At 52.0% G+C, this 17154-nt stretch overlaps 1 protein-coding gene across 2 annotated transcripts in view; it reads right to left on the reverse strand.

Moving 5' to 3' along the window:
- Positions 1 to 16644, reverse strand: part of CREB3L1 (cAMP responsive element binding protein 3 like 1) — a 44201-nt gene extending 27557 nt beyond the window's left edge. Inside the window, exon 1 of one of the 2 annotated variants that reach the window (XM_073016898.1) lies at positions 16083 to 16644. In XM_073016898.1, the coding sequence (XP_072872999.1) occupies positions 16083 to 16184 (102 nt within the window). In that variant the 5' untranslated portion in view covers positions 16185 to 16644. The remainder of the gene's footprint in view (positions 1 to 16082) is intronic. The other variant, XM_008000336.3, reaches the window with a different exon arrangement.
- Between the last annotated feature and the right edge of the window lie 510 nt (positions 16645 to 17154).

The following is a 17154-nucleotide window of genomic DNA, read 5'->3' on the forward strand; positions in this document are numbered from 1 at the left end:
CGAACTGTTCACCACAGAGCACAAGTCCAAATAAGCAGAAATACTTCTCTGTGTGTGTGTGTGTGTGAATGCATGCATGTGCACATGCTACACAGATGTGGGCTGAGGGGTTCCTTCGTACACAGGGAAACACCACATCTCCGACACCACATAGTGAAAAGTACACCCATCGACACATTCAGACAGTTCCATGTGCAGCCTTGTACAGGAGCTATCACACATACAGACACCCTCACAGAGTCACATAGGCTGACACTGTCAGGTGTGAATGCAAACTCAACAAGACACACTCATCAGATGTGATCAGACAGTGATTCACGCCCCTACACTCACGCACATGCGAAGTCACCCCAGACACAGGATCACACAGACATGGTCACGCATACTCGCTCTCACACACACACCATCTCACATGACCACAGAACTAAATGTTGGTGTCGCCAAGCCAGCATCTCAGTGCCTGAGATGACTGAGTCATGTGAACACCAGTGAGGGAGATTTGGGAGCCCCAGGCTTGCATGGGGCTGGGACAGTGAGGGCTGGGACTGAAGAAAGCACCAACATGGGGACTGAGCTTTCCGTTGCCAGTGTGTGCTGGGGAAAGGAAGGAAAGAGGAATTAGCAGGCTGGTGCCAGCCACAGGCTACTTCAAGGCAGAGCAGAGTCCTGGGGAGGGTGTGTATTCTCTGCAGTCCCCTAGCCCTGTTAGTCTGGCCCTTCCATTGCCCCTCCTGACACTGGTAACCTTGCTGTGGTCAGGCCATAGCTTCCTCAGTTTCCCAGCCAGCCCCTGGCATCTTCTCACCAGGTGGCCCATGCGCTGTGGCCCAACCCTGGGGCGGGCACCAGGCACTGTCTGGGCAGGAGGAAGCGATGGCAGCGAGTGCCGCCGCCCAGGGCTGGGATTAGCTCTGTCTGGCACCTCCAAGGGCACAGCAGCCTACGGTCTGGCTGCTGGAGACGCTGGTCTATAGGCAGGGGAACCCTGCAGGACAGCTTAGGACACTGGAAACCGAGTGCCAGGGTTGGCGCCAGGGGCCTCTGGAGAATAAGGGCATCTAGTCACATTCATTTATTCATCATTCATGCATTCATTCAGTATTTATTCAGCACCTACTGGGTGCCCAGCTCTGTGGATACAGAGATGAACAAGATCCAATTCCTGCTCTTAAAAGGCTTTCTGACCAATGGTGTGACGATGAAGGTAAGTCCAAGCCTCGAACTCTGATCCCTCTCCAGAGCATCCTCCACATTACATCAAGAGAGATCTTCTAGGACAGTCAAGGGGGCTTACACTTGTAATCCTACCACTTTGGAAGGCCAAGGTGGGAAGATTGCTTGAGGCCAGGAGTTTGAGGCCAGCCTGGGCAATATAGTGAGATCCCATCTCCACACACAAAAAAATTAAAAAATATTAGCCAGGTGTGGTGGGTAATCCCAGTCACTCAGGGAGCTGAGGTAGGAAGATTACTTGAGCCCAGAAGTTTGAGGCTGCAGTGAGCTATGATTACACTGCTACAGTCCAGCCAGGGCAATAGAGCAAGACCTTGTCTCTAAAAAAAGGATCTTCTAAAACTTAGAAGTCACTATGTCATTTCTCTGCTCCATCGTTGAGGAACTTGTACTCTATCCCAAGGGTACCCTATCCTAAGGGCAGTAGGGAGCCATCAATGAATATGGCTTCCTTCTACCCTTAGGATAGAGTGCAAGTTCCTTGGTATAGCTTCAAATGATCCAGCCGTATTGCCTATATGTCTTGCTGTGTCCAATTCTTGTCCAAATCTGCAAAGCCTAGCATTGGTCCCCGCACACAGTGGGTGCTCAGGCATTTGCTGAGTGACTGACCGACTGGATGAGTGTGTGAATGAAGGAGTGTGTCAGACAGCTTATGGACTCAGGCCCTGTTTTCTGTAGCAGAGAGCCTCCAGGAATGACCATCCCGAATCTTGCTCTGATGCCAGCTTGCTTCTGCTCCAGGCAGAGTTTCCATGTGTTTGGACTCCTTCCCTCGGCTCCTCCCTAGTGGGGCCGCTGTACCCATTCTCCGGGTTGTTCTTCCTTCCCCAAGCCTTTCTATTCTTAAGCCCCAGCCAGACCGGGTACCTGGGAAGCACAGACTCCACTCAGTGCTGGAATCGCTGTCCCCCCTAGACCCAGTCAGGCCTAAGGGTATAAACAGAACACAGTGGCCAACCTGTCAGGGCTGCTCTCCCGGCCTCTGGCCAGCTGGAAGGCCCTCCTCGCCTGGAGCCTACCGCCTCGCTCTGGCTGGAATTCCCTTGGCCCCCCCTCTCCTCAGTACTCAGCATTCGGCCTCTGACATCCTCAGCGGTCCTGGCCTGTCTGAGTTGTCCTCAGGTTTTATTTTTGGAAGGAGTGGTATTCTCTCTCCTTATTTACTCTCTTCTTTCAGGGAAGGTGTGGGACCCCCGGGCTCAGCTGGGGATTCGGCTAATGACTCCAGTCCCTGGGGTCTGGAGCTCTCTGGGCCTCCATGGGAGGAGACCACCAAAGACTCTTGACCCACCCGATGCTTCAAAGCCAGCTGTCTCTGCCTTCCTTCCCCCACCCAGTAGGTGACTAATGCCTGCCCTTGCCCTTCTTGAAGAGCCCCGCAATGGCCAAAAGAAATCATTACAATTTTCGAGCAGAAAGGAATTTTGGCATCAGTAAGTCCACCCCCTCTTATGTGCAGAGGCAAAGCAGTTCAATGGTTATGAGCAAGGGAGTCAGACAGACCTGGTTCTAATCCTGGGTCTCCTACACACTGCGCAGGCTTTGGACAAGTTACTTAACCTCTCTAAGCCTCAGTCCTGAGTATAAAATGGGAACATTCGTACCCACCCCACCAGGTTGCTGTGAGGATTAAATGAGATAACAATTGTGAAGTGCTTTATATAATGCAGGACATATAGGAGGAAGGCTCTCATTAAATGTAGCTGTTACTATTACAGATGAGGAAAACCGAGAGCTGGGGATGGAGTACACTTGCCCAGGGTCACACAGCCCAAGGTAAGCAGCCATTTCCAGAGTCATTCATTTGTCTCTATCTCCCTTCCAAGGAGGAGAGAAGGACTGACACCAGCCCAAAGGCACACTTTTCCTTGAGTCGGATGGGCAAACCACTGGGTCTTCAGTGCCTCCCTCCTACACCCAGGTCCAGACCCACCTCTGTGGCAGGCATTTCCTCCATTGCCCCAGGGGCCTCTTTCTTGCTCACTGAGGGTCAGGGGTCTGGGGAAGAGACCCCAGTACTCAGCCCCAAATGGCCCCCAGGCCAGTGGGACTCTGAGGGGAGTGGGGAGTGCTGGGTCCTGACATCACAGAGTAGGGAAGCTAGAGCCACAGTCATGCAGGCCAGCTGGGGCCCTTCCAGTGCGTCCAGATGTCTCAGGAATGTGCTGAGCTGGGAACTACCACCTTCCTTCCCTCCCCACCCCCAACCCATGGTCCCCTTGCTTGCTCTAGCTTTGCCTCCGCCCACCCCTTCGGCTCCTCCTCTTTCATCTCCCTGGGAGGCCTCCTGTCCACTGTCCCTCTGGCACGGTGCCACAGTCAGGCTCCCTCTCAGTCCTCTGAAGGGATTGTCCGAGGCAGGAGCCCTTCCCCTCCCGCAGACCCCAGGGGCTGAACTTGTGGGGTGGAGGGAGATGGGAGCTAACTGGGAGGAGAGAGTTCCGAGCAGATAGTGCATGCCAGATCCCAAATGTGGAACTGATTTGCAGCCCTGGAGAGAAAGGGGTGAAGGCCTTGGGGCGGCAGAGGGCAGGGCTGGAAGGATGGTGAGTGGGGCTCTGGGCATCTTGTCCCAGCCAATGGGTGGGAGGGTCAAGGAGCTAGTGTGCCAGGCTGGGCTGGGCTCAGGAGGGTTCAGACCCTTCTAGGCCCCTGGGGTTCATAGGGACGTGCTTTGTCTGATCGTGGAGGGTCCTGGAGTATTGGACGGGATGGGGGAACCTTGTTAGGGTCCTGGTGTTGGGCCAGGAGCCAGGACATGGTTTAGGCTGGAGCTCTCAGCCCCGAAGAGGAACAGCCTGTCCCTCTGCAAGGGCGGAGTTGCCTTGGGCCTCCCCAGGCCAGCCTGGCTCTCAGTGCTGGGGATGAAGGAGCCAGAAGGGAACTGGTACTCCTGGCCCAGTGCGAGAGTCACATCAGGGCACAGGGTAGAAGTCAGAGGAGAGAAGAGACCTGGAGTCAGCTGCTGCCCTCAGCTGCCCTGGGCTCAGGGAGGACCCACAATTCTGTTCCCCCTGGGAGAGAGTCCCTGATCACCCAGACACGGCAACAGCTGAGATTCCCCTGATGGACTGCAGGGCCCCAAGCATTGAGACCATTCAGAGGAGCTGGTGACCATCACCTGATACAACCCAAAACTATCATTGGCTCCCTCCTGCCTGCTGAAAAACTCCCAGCTCTCCAGCGTGATACTCAAGGACTGTCAGAAACTGATCCCAGCTTACCACTAGAGCTGGAGCCCCCTCATTTTCTCTTCTCTCCAACCTGGTTGGATGGACCACTCCCATCTCCTTAAACCTGCTGTGGTCCCCATGGCTGTAGGGTACTTTGCTTATACCTTTCCTGGTGCCTGCAGTGTTTTGTTCTTTATCTCCTCATTCTAACTCTTCCTATCCTTTAAGGGGCCAACTCAAATGCTGCTTCCTTCAAGAAGCCTTCCCTGATCACCAAGCTCGAAGAGTCATCTCCCTCTCTGTTCTACCATAGCACTTACAGACTGTTCCGTCATTGGTTGATATCATGCCCTGAACTCTAATTACACACAATGGGATCCAGCTATCCTTCTAAACGTTACCCTTCTTTAGGGTAGGATCAAGGACAGGTTTCTTTTTTTTTGTTTTTTGGAGACGGGGTCTCACTCTGTTGCCCAGGCTGGAGTACAGTGGTACGATCTTGGCTCATTGCAACCTCTGCCTCCTGGGTTCAAGTAATTCTCCTGCCTCAGCCTCTCAAGTAGCTGGGATTACAGGAACAGACCACCATGTCCGGCTAATTTTTGTATTTTTTGGTAGAGATGGGATTTCACTGTGTTGTCCAGGTTGGTCTCGAACCCCTGACCTCAAGTGATCCACCTGCCTCAGCTTCCTAAAGTGCTGGGATTACAGGCGTGAGCCACCGCGCCCGGCCAGATTTCATCCTTGAACCCTCTGCAGAGTCTCAAATAGGGCCCCATTTATACTCTGCCTAAGAGTAATGATCATAATATAACAACAGTGAATATTTATGTACCAGGCACTGCTCTAACTCCCTGCATGTAGTGGCTCATTTAAGTTTCAAAGGATAAAGTGGGTCTTCTTAGTACCCTCACTTTATGGATGAGACACTGAGGCTCAGAGTAGTTAAGTAGCTTGCCCAAGTTCATTCAGTTAGCAAGTGGTCAAGCGGGGATTTGAACCCAAGCTCTGATCGCAGAGCCCGTGTTCTAAAGCACCCACAACAACACTGGTTGCTGAAGGAATGATCCTGCTGCCCCATTGCAGCACCTAGTTCAGGGCCAGATACAAAATGTGGGCCCCCACTCCACACACTGGGTTCATCCTGGGGATCTGGTTTTGCTCCTTTCCTGGCCATCCCTCTCCTGCTGCCCAGAAAGAGCCCTGAAAAGGGTCCTGGGGCTTTTTGGCTTTACCCAAAGAGCCTCCCATCTTCAGAGAATTGAGACAGATAGAAAAATAAAATCCCTGTGATCAGGGCTCTGCAGGGCTGGACAAGGTGGGATATTCCTGCACGGGCTGTCAAATGCTATGGGCCTTCCTTTTAGGCAATGACAGCAACAATCAGAATAAAAACAGCAAGGGGGACCATAGTCAATTATAATTAAATTTTAAAATAACTAAGAGGGCCGGGTGCAGTGGCTCACACCTGTAATCCCAGCATTTTGGGAGGCTGAGGCGGGCGGATCACTTGAGGCCAGAAGTTTGAGACCAGCCTGGCCAACATAACAAAACCCCGTCTCTGCTAAAAACACAAAAATTAGCCAAGTGTCATAGCGCATGCCTGTAATCCCAGCTACTCGGGAGACCAAGGCAGAGAATCGCTTGAACCTGGGAGGCAGAGGCTGCCATGAGTGGAGGTCATGCCACTGCACTCCAGCCTGGGCAACAGAGTGAGACTCCATCTCAAAAATAAATGAATAAATAAATAAATAAAATAAAAAAACGAAGAGTATAATTGGATTGTTTGTAACACAAACAAGGCTGGGTGCGGTGGCTCAAGCCTGTAATCCCAGCACTTTGGGAGGCCGAGACGGGTGGATCACAAGGTCAGGAGATCGAGACCATCCTGGCTAACACGGTGAAACCCCGTCTCTACTAAAAAATACAAAAAAACTAGCCAGGCGAGGTGGCGGGCGCCTGTAGTCCCAGCTACTCGGGAGGCTGAGGCAGGAGAATGGCGTAAACCCGGGAGGCGGAGCTTGCAGTGAGCCGAGATCTGGTCACTGCACTCCAGCCTGGGCGACAGAGTGAGACTCCGTCTCAAAAAAGAAGAAAAGAAAAGAGACTCAGTTCTGAATATCTTGGTCTCTCAAAGCTGCATGAGTTTGGGACAGAGGTGAGCTGTAGATTCTGAATCCACCCCACTCCGGGGAGATTTTAAACAGGAAAGTCCCAAGACCAGGTGCATACTCCCAGGCTCAACCTGTGCAGACAGCAGGTCTGCAGGTCAGACGGCAGACGATGGGGCAAGTGCTGGGGAGGTGACCCTTGCTTGAGGTGGGACATCTGCACCGCTGCTTAGACCTGGGGGCTCCCTCTTGTCATCTGTGTGAGCTTGGGCAGGTGCTTTAACCTCTCTAGGCTTATTTCCCTCATCCAAAAGTAGGGTTCATGGTAAAACATAGGGTTCTTAAGAGAATTCCATCAGAAATTCTTGTAGAGGGCCTGGTACACCATAAACCCTCTATAAACAATAGTTGCCACTGCTGTTTTTATTCTTTTGGTTTAAAAAATTTTTTTTTTGAGACAGAGTCATGTTCTATTGCCCAGACTGGAGTGCAGTGGTGCAATCTTGGCTCACTGCAACCTCTGCCTCCTGGGTTCAAGCAGTTCTCCTGCCTCAGCCTCCTGAGTAGCTGGGATTATAGGCTCCCACCACCACGCCTGGCTAATTTTTGTATGTTTATTTTTGTATTTTCTTTTTTTTCTTTTTTATTTTTGAGACTGAGTTTCACTCTTGTTGCCCAGGCTGGAGTGCAATGGAGCAATCTCCGCTCACCACAACCTTCCCCTCCCAGGTTCAAGCGATTCTCCTGCCTCAGACTCCCTAGTAGCTGGGATTACAGGCATGTGCCATCACGCCCAGCTAATTTTGTATTCTTAGTAGAGACAGGGTTTCTCCATGTTGGTCAGGTTAGTCTCGAACTTCCGACCTCAGGTGATCTGCCTGCCTCGGCCTCCCAAAGTGCTGGGATTGCAGGCATGAGCCACCGCACCCGGCCAATTTTTGTATTTTTAGTAGAGATGGGGTTTTGCCATGTTGGCCAGGCTGGTCTCAAACTCCTGACCCGCCTCAGCCTCCCAAAGTGCTGGGATTACATGCATCAGTCACCATGCCTGGCCCTGAGTCTGATTCTTAAGCTGGGTAAGTTTTCATGTATTCATTTTATTATACTTTATAACTGATAGATATACATTCTGTATATTCTTCCATTGCACAATATATCATAATAGAAAAGGCCATGATGATAAAGTGAAAGGGAGAGATGGCATTTATGCTAAGATTCACGATTTGAGTAATCGAATGAATGAATCAATTAATCAATCTACTTTAAAAAAAGAGGACCATCAAAGCTGGAAATGTAGAAGTATCCTTTCTTTTACTATCTATTCACCCACCTATTCATTCCTCTATCGTCCCCACCCTACTCCATCCTGCCTTCCTTCCATCCATCCAGTAAATAAACATTTCCTGAGCACTCAGTCATTACAGCTGTACCCAGAGAATAGCCAAAAATAATTGACTGACACACCCTGCTCTCAGGGAACCCTCAGTTTGGTTCAGAAATGAGGAGGGCAAGGCCCAGAAAGGGAAAGTGATTTACCTAAGGTCACACAGCAAGTGAGGGAAATGAGGTGAAGAGGGGTGAGGGTATTCCAGGTGGAAAGAACCCATGGGCAAAGGCTCAGACCTGTCTGCCTCCAAGCGAGCCCCCCTCAATCACTGCCTGAAACCCGCCTCCTGGCTCTCCATGAAGGCCTGAAGAGCCTGCCTCACTCCATCGTTACTTTCATTTTTGTTATTCTTTTGGAAGGGGAGGAGGGACCAGTGGCTGCTGCTGTCCAGCTGTTATGTCGGACCACATATCCCAGCCCAGATGTATCAGCCTCTCTCTGATGGGTGAAGTGGCTTCCGGGCCATGAGCCAAGGGCCAAGGAAGCGGCAGGGAAGGCTCTGTCCCAGAGGAATTGGGGGAGGAGGCACACTGAACCCGGCAGTGGGGAAGCCCATGGTTGCTCCAGCTATCAAACTGGCCTTGTAGACAATATGGTGTGTCCAGGAGGTGGGGATCAAGATCTTTGACATTCCAAGGAAATCAATACCTTTGACATATTTCCTCTGAGGGTCAGAGTCCTGGGGCATTTCCTGCCTCTCCCAGCTTCTCCTGAACCAGACAATCCCACCCCTACACATTCCCCAATCCTGGTCCAGGGTCCTGCCATTCAGTCTGGCTTCCCCAGGGCTGCTCAAGAGGGTTACACAGAGTTCCAGCCAGAGCAATGCTCATGGTCTTGACTTAACTCCACCCAAATCTTCCTTCTCTATCCTGCCCCGAGGAGTGCTGAGACTTCCAGAGGAACAGCCTGTTCTACAGCATCTGGAGCTGGTTTCTTGAGGGAGGTTCAAGGGCAAGCCAGGTCCCAGAGAGAGATGCTCCAGGAGGGCCTTGGTACCAGGACTCGCATGAGGCACATGGTACAGGGAGAAGACACAAAACAGGGATGTCCTTTATGCTCCCCTCTCCTGGTGCAGCAGCCAGGCCAGGCCAGGGCAGACAGAAACAGAGTCTCCTGAGAAATCCTGGGAGTTGCAGAGAGCAAAGGTCCAAGTCCCCAGAAGGGCTGGGGAACAGCATCCTGGGGTGAATCTGAGGATAGGGTGTGAAATGGGATGTGGGAGCTTGTCCAGGGGATCTGGCTTTGCCCATAAAGCTCTAGGCATCCAAGGTGCCCTAAGGATGGGAGTGGGTGAGGATGAAGGCAGGGACCCTCTGATATCAAAGATCCTGAATCTTCCTTGCTCTAGAGGGCAAAGCTCAAACCAGAACAACAAGAGAACTTGCTTGTAGCTTCTTCTCGCTCCCCTCTTTGACTCTCTCTGTAGGATTCCTGCCCTTGAGTGGAGTTAATATATTCTCCTCTCTTAGTTTTCTTATCTGCACAATGGATAATAATGCCTATATGTGTTCAGTAAAAGGAACACGGCCCCAGTCCCTGTGGAAATGACTTTTTTTTTTTTTTTTCTGAGACAATGTTTTGCCCTTGTTGCCTAAGCTGGAGTGCAATGGTGCGATCTTGGCTCACTGCAATCTCTGCCTCCTGGGTTCAAGCTATTCTCCTGCCTCAGCCTCCCAAGTAGCTGGGATTACAGGCACCTGCCACCATGCCCTGCTAATTTTTTTTTGTATTTTTAGTAGAGACGGGGTTTCACCATGTTAGTCAGGCTGGTCTCAAACTCCTGAACTCAGGTGATCCACCTGCCTCGACCTCCCAAAGTGTTGGGATTACAGGCGTGAGCCACCATGCCTGGCCAGAAATGCCTTCTAATAAGTCCTTTGCCACTAAGGATGAGGGAAATTAGGGCAGCATGTGCAGAGATCACCTTCTGAGAAAGCTTTCATGACCTGTAGCCTGGCTCAGCCTCCTGCCATGCTCTGCTCCATCATGGCATCCACCATGGTATTGATACTGCCTATTTCGCTCTCTTTCTCATTCGTCTGTGATTGACTGGAGGGTCAAGTGTGTTTTCTTCATCCAGGTTACCCTGGCACCAGCATAGATGTTCCTTCAGTGCCCAGTTGCTGAAGGAATGGACATGTGTATTAATGAATGAGCAAATGAATTCCCAGCTGGTCCAGGGAAGCCGGAGGGACCTCACAACCTGTCGGGGGGCAGACAGCACTTCTGTGGGACCCTGCATCCCCACCACCCTAAGGGCTGGCCATTCCAGGATCCTGAAAACCCCAGGACTCCTTCAGGAAACATAAGTACACCTCTTGAACACTTAGATCTGATTTTTTGGGTCTTGCTTTGTTGCCCAGGCTGGAGTGCAGTGGCGTGATAATAGCTCACTGCAGCCTTGAACTCCTGGGCTCAAGTGATCCTCCCACGTCAGTCTCCCAAGCAGCCAGGACTTCAGGTATGTGCCACCATGCCTGGATAATTATTTATTTTTTATTTTTTGTAGAGTTGAAGTCTTTCTGTGTTGCCCAGGCTGGTCTCAAACTCTTGGCCTCAAGTGATCCCCCTGCCTCCACCTCCCAAAGTGCTAGAATTACAGGTGTGAGCCACCACATCCAGCCTGGGATTTTTTAAAAACAATGTTTCCCTTCCCTTACAAGGATTGCCCTAGCCTAAAGTAATTTTCTCTACAAATATAGTAAGTCTTTGAAATAGAGCAAAGTGCGCTACAATGTGACCCAAACTTGACTTCTGTTCTATGCTCAGGCCCCTTCTCAAGTAAAAGTGAGCAAAACTCCATTCTTTGTGGGGTTGGTAAAAAAAAAAAAAAAAGTGATGCCTCATTCTCCTGTGGGACTCTCTCTCTTTGGTCTGCTTTGTGCAGTAAGGTGTCACAATTTTTACTTTCCTGCTTTTTGTGATAGTACAGACCATCTGAAAAATACTGTTTTTCGTTAATTCTACAAAAATATAACTCCACATTTTATGTAATTGGAAAATTTATTTTTAAATTTGTATTATTATTATTACTTTTAGAGACAGGGTCTGGCTCTGTTGCCCAGGCTGGAGTGCAGTGATGCCATCATGGCTCACTGCAGTCCCAACCTCCCTAGCCCATGTGATCCTCCCTCCTCAGCCTCCCGAGCAGCTGGGACCATAGGCATATGCCACCATGCCTGGCTAATTTTTAAAAATTTTTTGTAGAGATGAGGTCTCCCTATGTTGCCCAGACTGGTCTTGAACTCCTGGGCTCAAGCAATCCTCCTGCCTTGGCCTCCCAAAGCATTGAGATTACAGGCATGAGCCACTGCAAATGAACATAACTGGAAATTTTTGACTGGGCATATTTATTGCATTATTATAGAGTTTTACTATATTGAGCATCTATTTTGTCCCATGTGACTGTGCTAGGTTTATGTCAATGCACAAAACTGATATGGACTCTCCTCTTATGGAACTTACTTTCTCATGGAGGAAATACACAATAAGCCATTAAAATAATTGCAAACTGGGTTAAGGGCTAGAAGAAATCAAAAGACTAAAACAGAAAAGAATGGGGGGGGGTCCCACTTTAGGTGTTCAGGGAGCCTTCCTGAAGGAGGTGACATTTGAGCTGGGATCAGAAGGCTGAGATGGAGAGACTGGGGGAAAAGCAGTCCAGATGGCAGGAACAGCATGTGCAAGGGCCCTGAGGCAGGGCTGGAAAAGGCTTAGTCTTAAATTGGGTGAGTATGGATCCAGGAGTCCTAGAGCAATCTGAAGAAGAAACTGGGGAAGACAGAAGCACTAGAGCTGGTGCTCAAGGGTGAGACCTGAGCCACAAGTTCAAATCCCCTGTGGGTAGCCAATTGTAGACTATTCTAGACCAGGGGCTTCAGAGGCCTGTGCTACAGTATGGGGATGGCTCAAGGCAATGAGAATACATTGAAAACCATAGAGAGCCCTTCCTGGACCCCAGAGACAGTGCGGGCTCTGAAGGACCTAGATGGCTGCAAATAGATGGGCTTAAGGACACTTTTCCCTCTTCTCTAAGAATGTGGGGTCTGGCTTGGGCCCCTTTTTCTCCATCCATCCATCCATCCATCCATCCATCCATCCATCCGTCCGTCCGTCCATCCATCCTTCCATCCATCCATCCATCCTTCCATCCATCCATCCATACATTTATTCATTCAGCAACAGTTGGTTGCTAGGCACTGGGATATAGCAGTGAACAAGACAGACCAAGCCCCTGACTCAAGGAACTGTTCCCTCAACACTGGGGGAAGCAAAACCCAAAGCAAACCTCTGCTCAAGACGAACTTCATGTTTTGATGGAGGAGTAGGTATCAGAGGTCTCCTTTTTGAATAGGCAACCTGAGATTTGGGCTCCTGCAGTAGGTTTTTCATTAGATCTTTTCTAGCAGATTCCACTCTTGAGACCAGAGTGCCTTAGCACTTCTGTCCTCTTTCCTGTTGGTGAGAACTTAAACAGAAACACACATACATCTCCCCTTTTAAGGACCGTTAAAGGGCCACCCACAGACGTAGGAACACCCAAACACACATACTTCTCTAATCTCCCTAAATCTCCCAAAGGCTGGGGGTGGGGATGCCTCTCTGCTTCCCAGTTAGCTCAGGAGAAGCCAGGCCAGGGGTCTGGGGAGTAGCGATCAGCCTTAGCCCCCACCGCCTCCCTCCATGCTGGGCTGGTCCCCGGGTCCCCGTCAGTCACTCCCACACCTGGCCTCCCCAGCTGCAGGGAGTGAACGGGTGTGCTGGGCAAACATCCTTGCAGCTTCCTGCTGCTCCCCTCTGAGAAAACAGACCTCTTCTTCCTCCTCCTTCTCCTCCCCACACCCTCCCAGCTGGGGCTTCTCTGGGATCCCAAGCCAGTTCCCTCTAGAGAAGCCAGACATCCCTTCCTCTTAGCCAGAGGAAGGAGGGGACAGCACACAGACCTAGTGTTTCCATCTGGAGAAACGACCTGCTCTCCCTTTAGTCCTTTATCCCAGTTCTTGGAGCCCAGACCCTCTCTCTCGTATGGGCCAAGGGGCTGAAGGACCACAGAGTACAGTGGCTTGAGGGTGGCCACATCAGAAACCGTGGGAGAGTGGGAGGGGCAGGGAGGAGATGCCCCCACATGGGACAGGAAGGGCAGCCCCCTTCTGAGGATCTCTGAGAATCGCATAAACAGAATTGCAGCAACATGAAGGTATCCTCATAGAAAGAAAAATAAAGCAGCCCAGCCACCTCCAAACACACTTGTCTTGACTTTGTGTACTCCCTCTCCTGTCTGTCCAAGTGCATGCGTATTTCTTGCATAGTTGTTTTCAGGGTGAGCATACATTTTGCATTTTGCACAGAGCAACAGAGCACACACAATTTCCGCATGATTTATGGCCTGTATCTGGATTTTTAAGGAGGATAGTGAATATTCTGCTCTCTATTTTCCAGACGGAGAGGCACACAGACACCATCCCTACCCATCCTTAACCCTGGAAATATTTTCCTATCCTCATCCAGAATGAAGAAGTTGGGGGAAGGGTTGGTATGGCATCTCAGCTGGAAGGGACCTCGGATATGGAGATGGAGGCCCCAGAAAAGGAAAATGACTTGCTGTGTTCACAGAGCAACTCCTAGCTGAGCAATTCTCACTATCACCCCTATCCAGTCTCTATGGATCAAACCAGCGATGAACGTTTCATGCCAGGCATTGTGCTACATTAACCTTCACTTTAATTTTCTCTCAAAATGCCTACAGTAATGCTATGGTTCTAATATTCCCATTTTTCAGATGAGGAAGCCAACCCCCAGAAGAAGAAGTCACTTTTGGCCGGGCGCGGTGGCTCAAGCCTGTAATCCCAGCACTTTGGGAGTCCGAGGTGGGTGGATCATGAGGTCAGGAGATCGAGACCATCCTGGCTAACAAGGTGAAACCCCGTCTTTACTAAAAACACAAAAAAAATTAGCCGGGCGTGGTGGCGGGCGCCTGTAGTCCCAGCTACTTGAGAGGCTGAGGCAGGAGAATGGCGTGAACCCGGGAGGCGGAGTTTGCAGTGAGCCAAGATCTCGCCACTGCACTCTAGCCTGGGTGACAGAGCAAGACTCCATCTCAAAAAATAAATAAATAAATAAATAAAGTCACTTTTCTGAATTCTCCTGCTGGCTGGTGGTAGAAACACAGACAGAATTAAATCCCTTGATTCCCAGCCCAAGAGTCCTTTCTCTCTTTCTTTAGGCACCCCATCTTCTCCCGCTGCCTCTCCTGGCCCTGCCCAGGTGCAAGATCAGGAGCCTCCCCAGCAGGGCTTTTCCTCCCCAGTGTCCCGGTGCTGGATCCCACTGTCTGGTTGTGCCTCCTTTCCTGTGCTGGACCAAGGCCCAGATGAGCAGCTGGGGACGCAGGGCTGAATGGAGCAGCAGGAAGAGGCTGCGGGCGGCTGAGTTCATTCAGAAGAAAGCCCAACTCAGAGCTTCCAAGGGCCAAGGGAAGCTTACCGCAGGGCTCTACTGCCCCCCTTGACTTCAAGGGTCTGAGCTCTGACAAACCTCTTTCCCTCTGACTAGTGTCTTTTACCAACCTCAAGAGAAGGTGTGGATCCCCTGATCCCTGCTGCTTTATTCCTGGGATCTGTGCCAGAACCATCTGTAGGAAGACCTGATCCAACATCTCCCCCATTTTACAGACAAAGAAACTGAGGCCCAGGGAGGAGATCCAGTGGTATGGGCCAAGCTCACAGGGGAAGCAGAGCTAGGACTAGAAACCAAGTCTCTCTGCTGTCAATGCAAGCCCTCTCCCCTTGTACCCTTGTTCTGTCTGATGAATTATGCTCTCTCTGCCTGGGACCAGGGGCCTTCCTCAGAGCGCACGGTAACCAGGATGTGCTGCTTAATGGAGAACAGGGAGACCTCAGTCCCCATGCCTCCTTGACTCTGGCTCCTGTCCCTTGGCCTGGCTCCTCACCATCAATCTAGTGGCCTGGGACAGTTTAGGTGGAAGTCCAAGATGCTCAAGTCCTCTAAGGACTTGACTCTTGCCTGGCCAAGTTTATCTTGGTCCTGGGAGGTAGAGATCAGCAGGTAAAGAGTCTCAAGTGCTTGATCACAGGGTGTGTGTATGTGTGTGTGTGTGGTGTGTACAGGCATGCACATGCAACTGGTGGTTCACTGAAGAGGGGGCTCCCACTAGATTCCCCAACAATCCACATTTCATCTAGGCAGGCCCTTCTGAACCTAAATATTTTCTCCCATTCTAAGCTCATGCCCCTCCCCCATCAAGGCCTTAGGGCTGAGCCTGAGAGAGGGAGGGAGGGAAGAAGAGAGAGAAGCCACGTTTCCTTAGGGAGGGAGGGGAAGAGTGAGAAAGAGGAGAAAGACAAGCTCACAGTCGGACCTAGTCAAGAAGACATAGGGAGAGGGAGAGAGAAAGTCAGCCAGACTCCGGGAACAGAGGGACAGAGCAGAGATCTAGAGGCAGATGGAGAGAAAGGGCTCCCATCCTCCTGAGCCATCACCCTGTGTTGCCCTGACTGCCTCCCCCCAGCCCCCAGCCTCAGGTCCCTCCCTGGGGGGGTCTCTGGGCCTGATTCCCTGGGGCTGCCATGGTAGCACCCTGAAGTTTCTGGGCCTGGCTGAGAACCCGGGTCTGGCTCTGATCCCCGAGGGGCGTCGGGTCTCAGACCCTCAGAACGCTCCCGGGTGCGCCTCCCAGCGGAGATCCAGCCTAAGAGGCACCGAAGCCCCAAGGGAGGCGCAGGAAAGGGCGCTGCCACTTTGCGCCCAGTCTGGTCCTGGAACCTGGGGTGGGTTGGGGACGGCTAGAAGACGTGGGTGGAGGGCGGGATTGGCGTCTCTTGAGCTTAGATCCAAGGATCGGACGGCCCCGATACCTCGATGGCCCCTTCCCCTAGAAGGTGGAGGCCAATGTGTTCAAGGATTGCGCCCCCAGGAGGGGCGCGCACTGGCACCAGCTCCGAGGCTTAGGTCAGGCGGGGGTCCAAGGGAGGTGTCGAGGGACCTACTCGTCAAATCTCGGAGCGCCAAACACATGTCGCTCCGAGAGACCCTGCGCTGAACCCTTTCCCCGCTCCTGCCCAGTGATGTGTAGTCGGGTCCTTCTAGGGGCCCAGGCGCGCCGCGAAGAAGGGTGCCGAGGGGTGGAACGGGAACGGAGACCCTTCATCTTACCGCATTGTTGAGGAAGTCCGACTCGTTCAGATCCCCCAAGTCCAGGAAGCTGGATCCGGGGAACAGCCTGTCGGCCGGGAATGGTTCCAAGACGGCGTCCATCGCGGCCGGCTCCCGGGACCCCCTTCGACTGGGCTTCCCTCACTCCAGGGCGGCGGCGCGCCCAGTCCAGAGCTCCTGCCTGAGCGCTGGCAAGCGGGCGGGGGGCAGGTCCGGGGCGAAGCCCCGGGGGAGGGGCAGACGGAGGCGGCGCGGCCCCGGGTGGGGGGCGCGGGGGGCGCGGGGGCCTTAGGGCAGCGGCTAGGAACGGGATGGGCTCAGGGGCCCCGGGCGCACTGTGGGCATTCAGCCGACTCCACCTCCTCCTGCTCCTCCTGGGGCACAGCTGGCTTCCATGGGGAGCCCGGGGGTGGGGCTGAGGGCTTGAGGAGCCCCCCGGACAGGGTGGGAGCCGGGGCGGGGGAGCTAAGCGCTCCCCCGAGACTGGGTGGCTGCCGGCCTCTCCGCTGTCTCTGCTTCTCCCTCCGCACCGCTTCTGTCACTTTCCTCTCTGTGAAACCGGGAACCCCTGGCTGGCTAGCCCAGCTGGCCAAGGCGCCACGCCCCCACATCAATATTCACAATAATTTAATATTAATGAGAAGAGGGCGTGGCTCGAGGAATCCTCTCTCATTTTTTAAAGAGACATCTGCAACTTCGTCTTCCTTAGTCATCTGTCTTCTCTGAATGCTCAAGGTGGGGGCTTAAAGCAACAATAGTCCTGGAACCGATAACAGTGTTCCTGGAACATTGGCATTTTGTTAAGGTTTCACCAATCACTGTCCCATAAATTGATGAGGGAGCTATTTCCATCCTTCCAGCCTTATGCTAAAACCTGCACCAGACCCAGTCAGGGAATTCCATTTCACAGTCGCCTCAACAGATCTCACCTCAACGCGGGAGGTCTTCAGCTTTTTTTAAATTTTATTTATTTATTTATTTATTATTATTTTTTGATATGGAGTTTCGCTCTTTTTGCCCAGGCTGGAGTGCAATGATGTGATCTTGGCTCACTGCAACTTCTGCCTCCCAT

The sequence above is a fragment of the Chlorocebus sabaeus genome, chromosome 1 (genome assembly GCF_047675955.1).
Source record: "Chlorocebus sabaeus isolate Y175 chromosome 1, mChlSab1.0.hap1, whole genome shotgun sequence".
Lineage (NCBI taxonomy): Eukaryota > Metazoa > Chordata > Mammalia > Primates > Cercopithecidae > Chlorocebus > Chlorocebus sabaeus.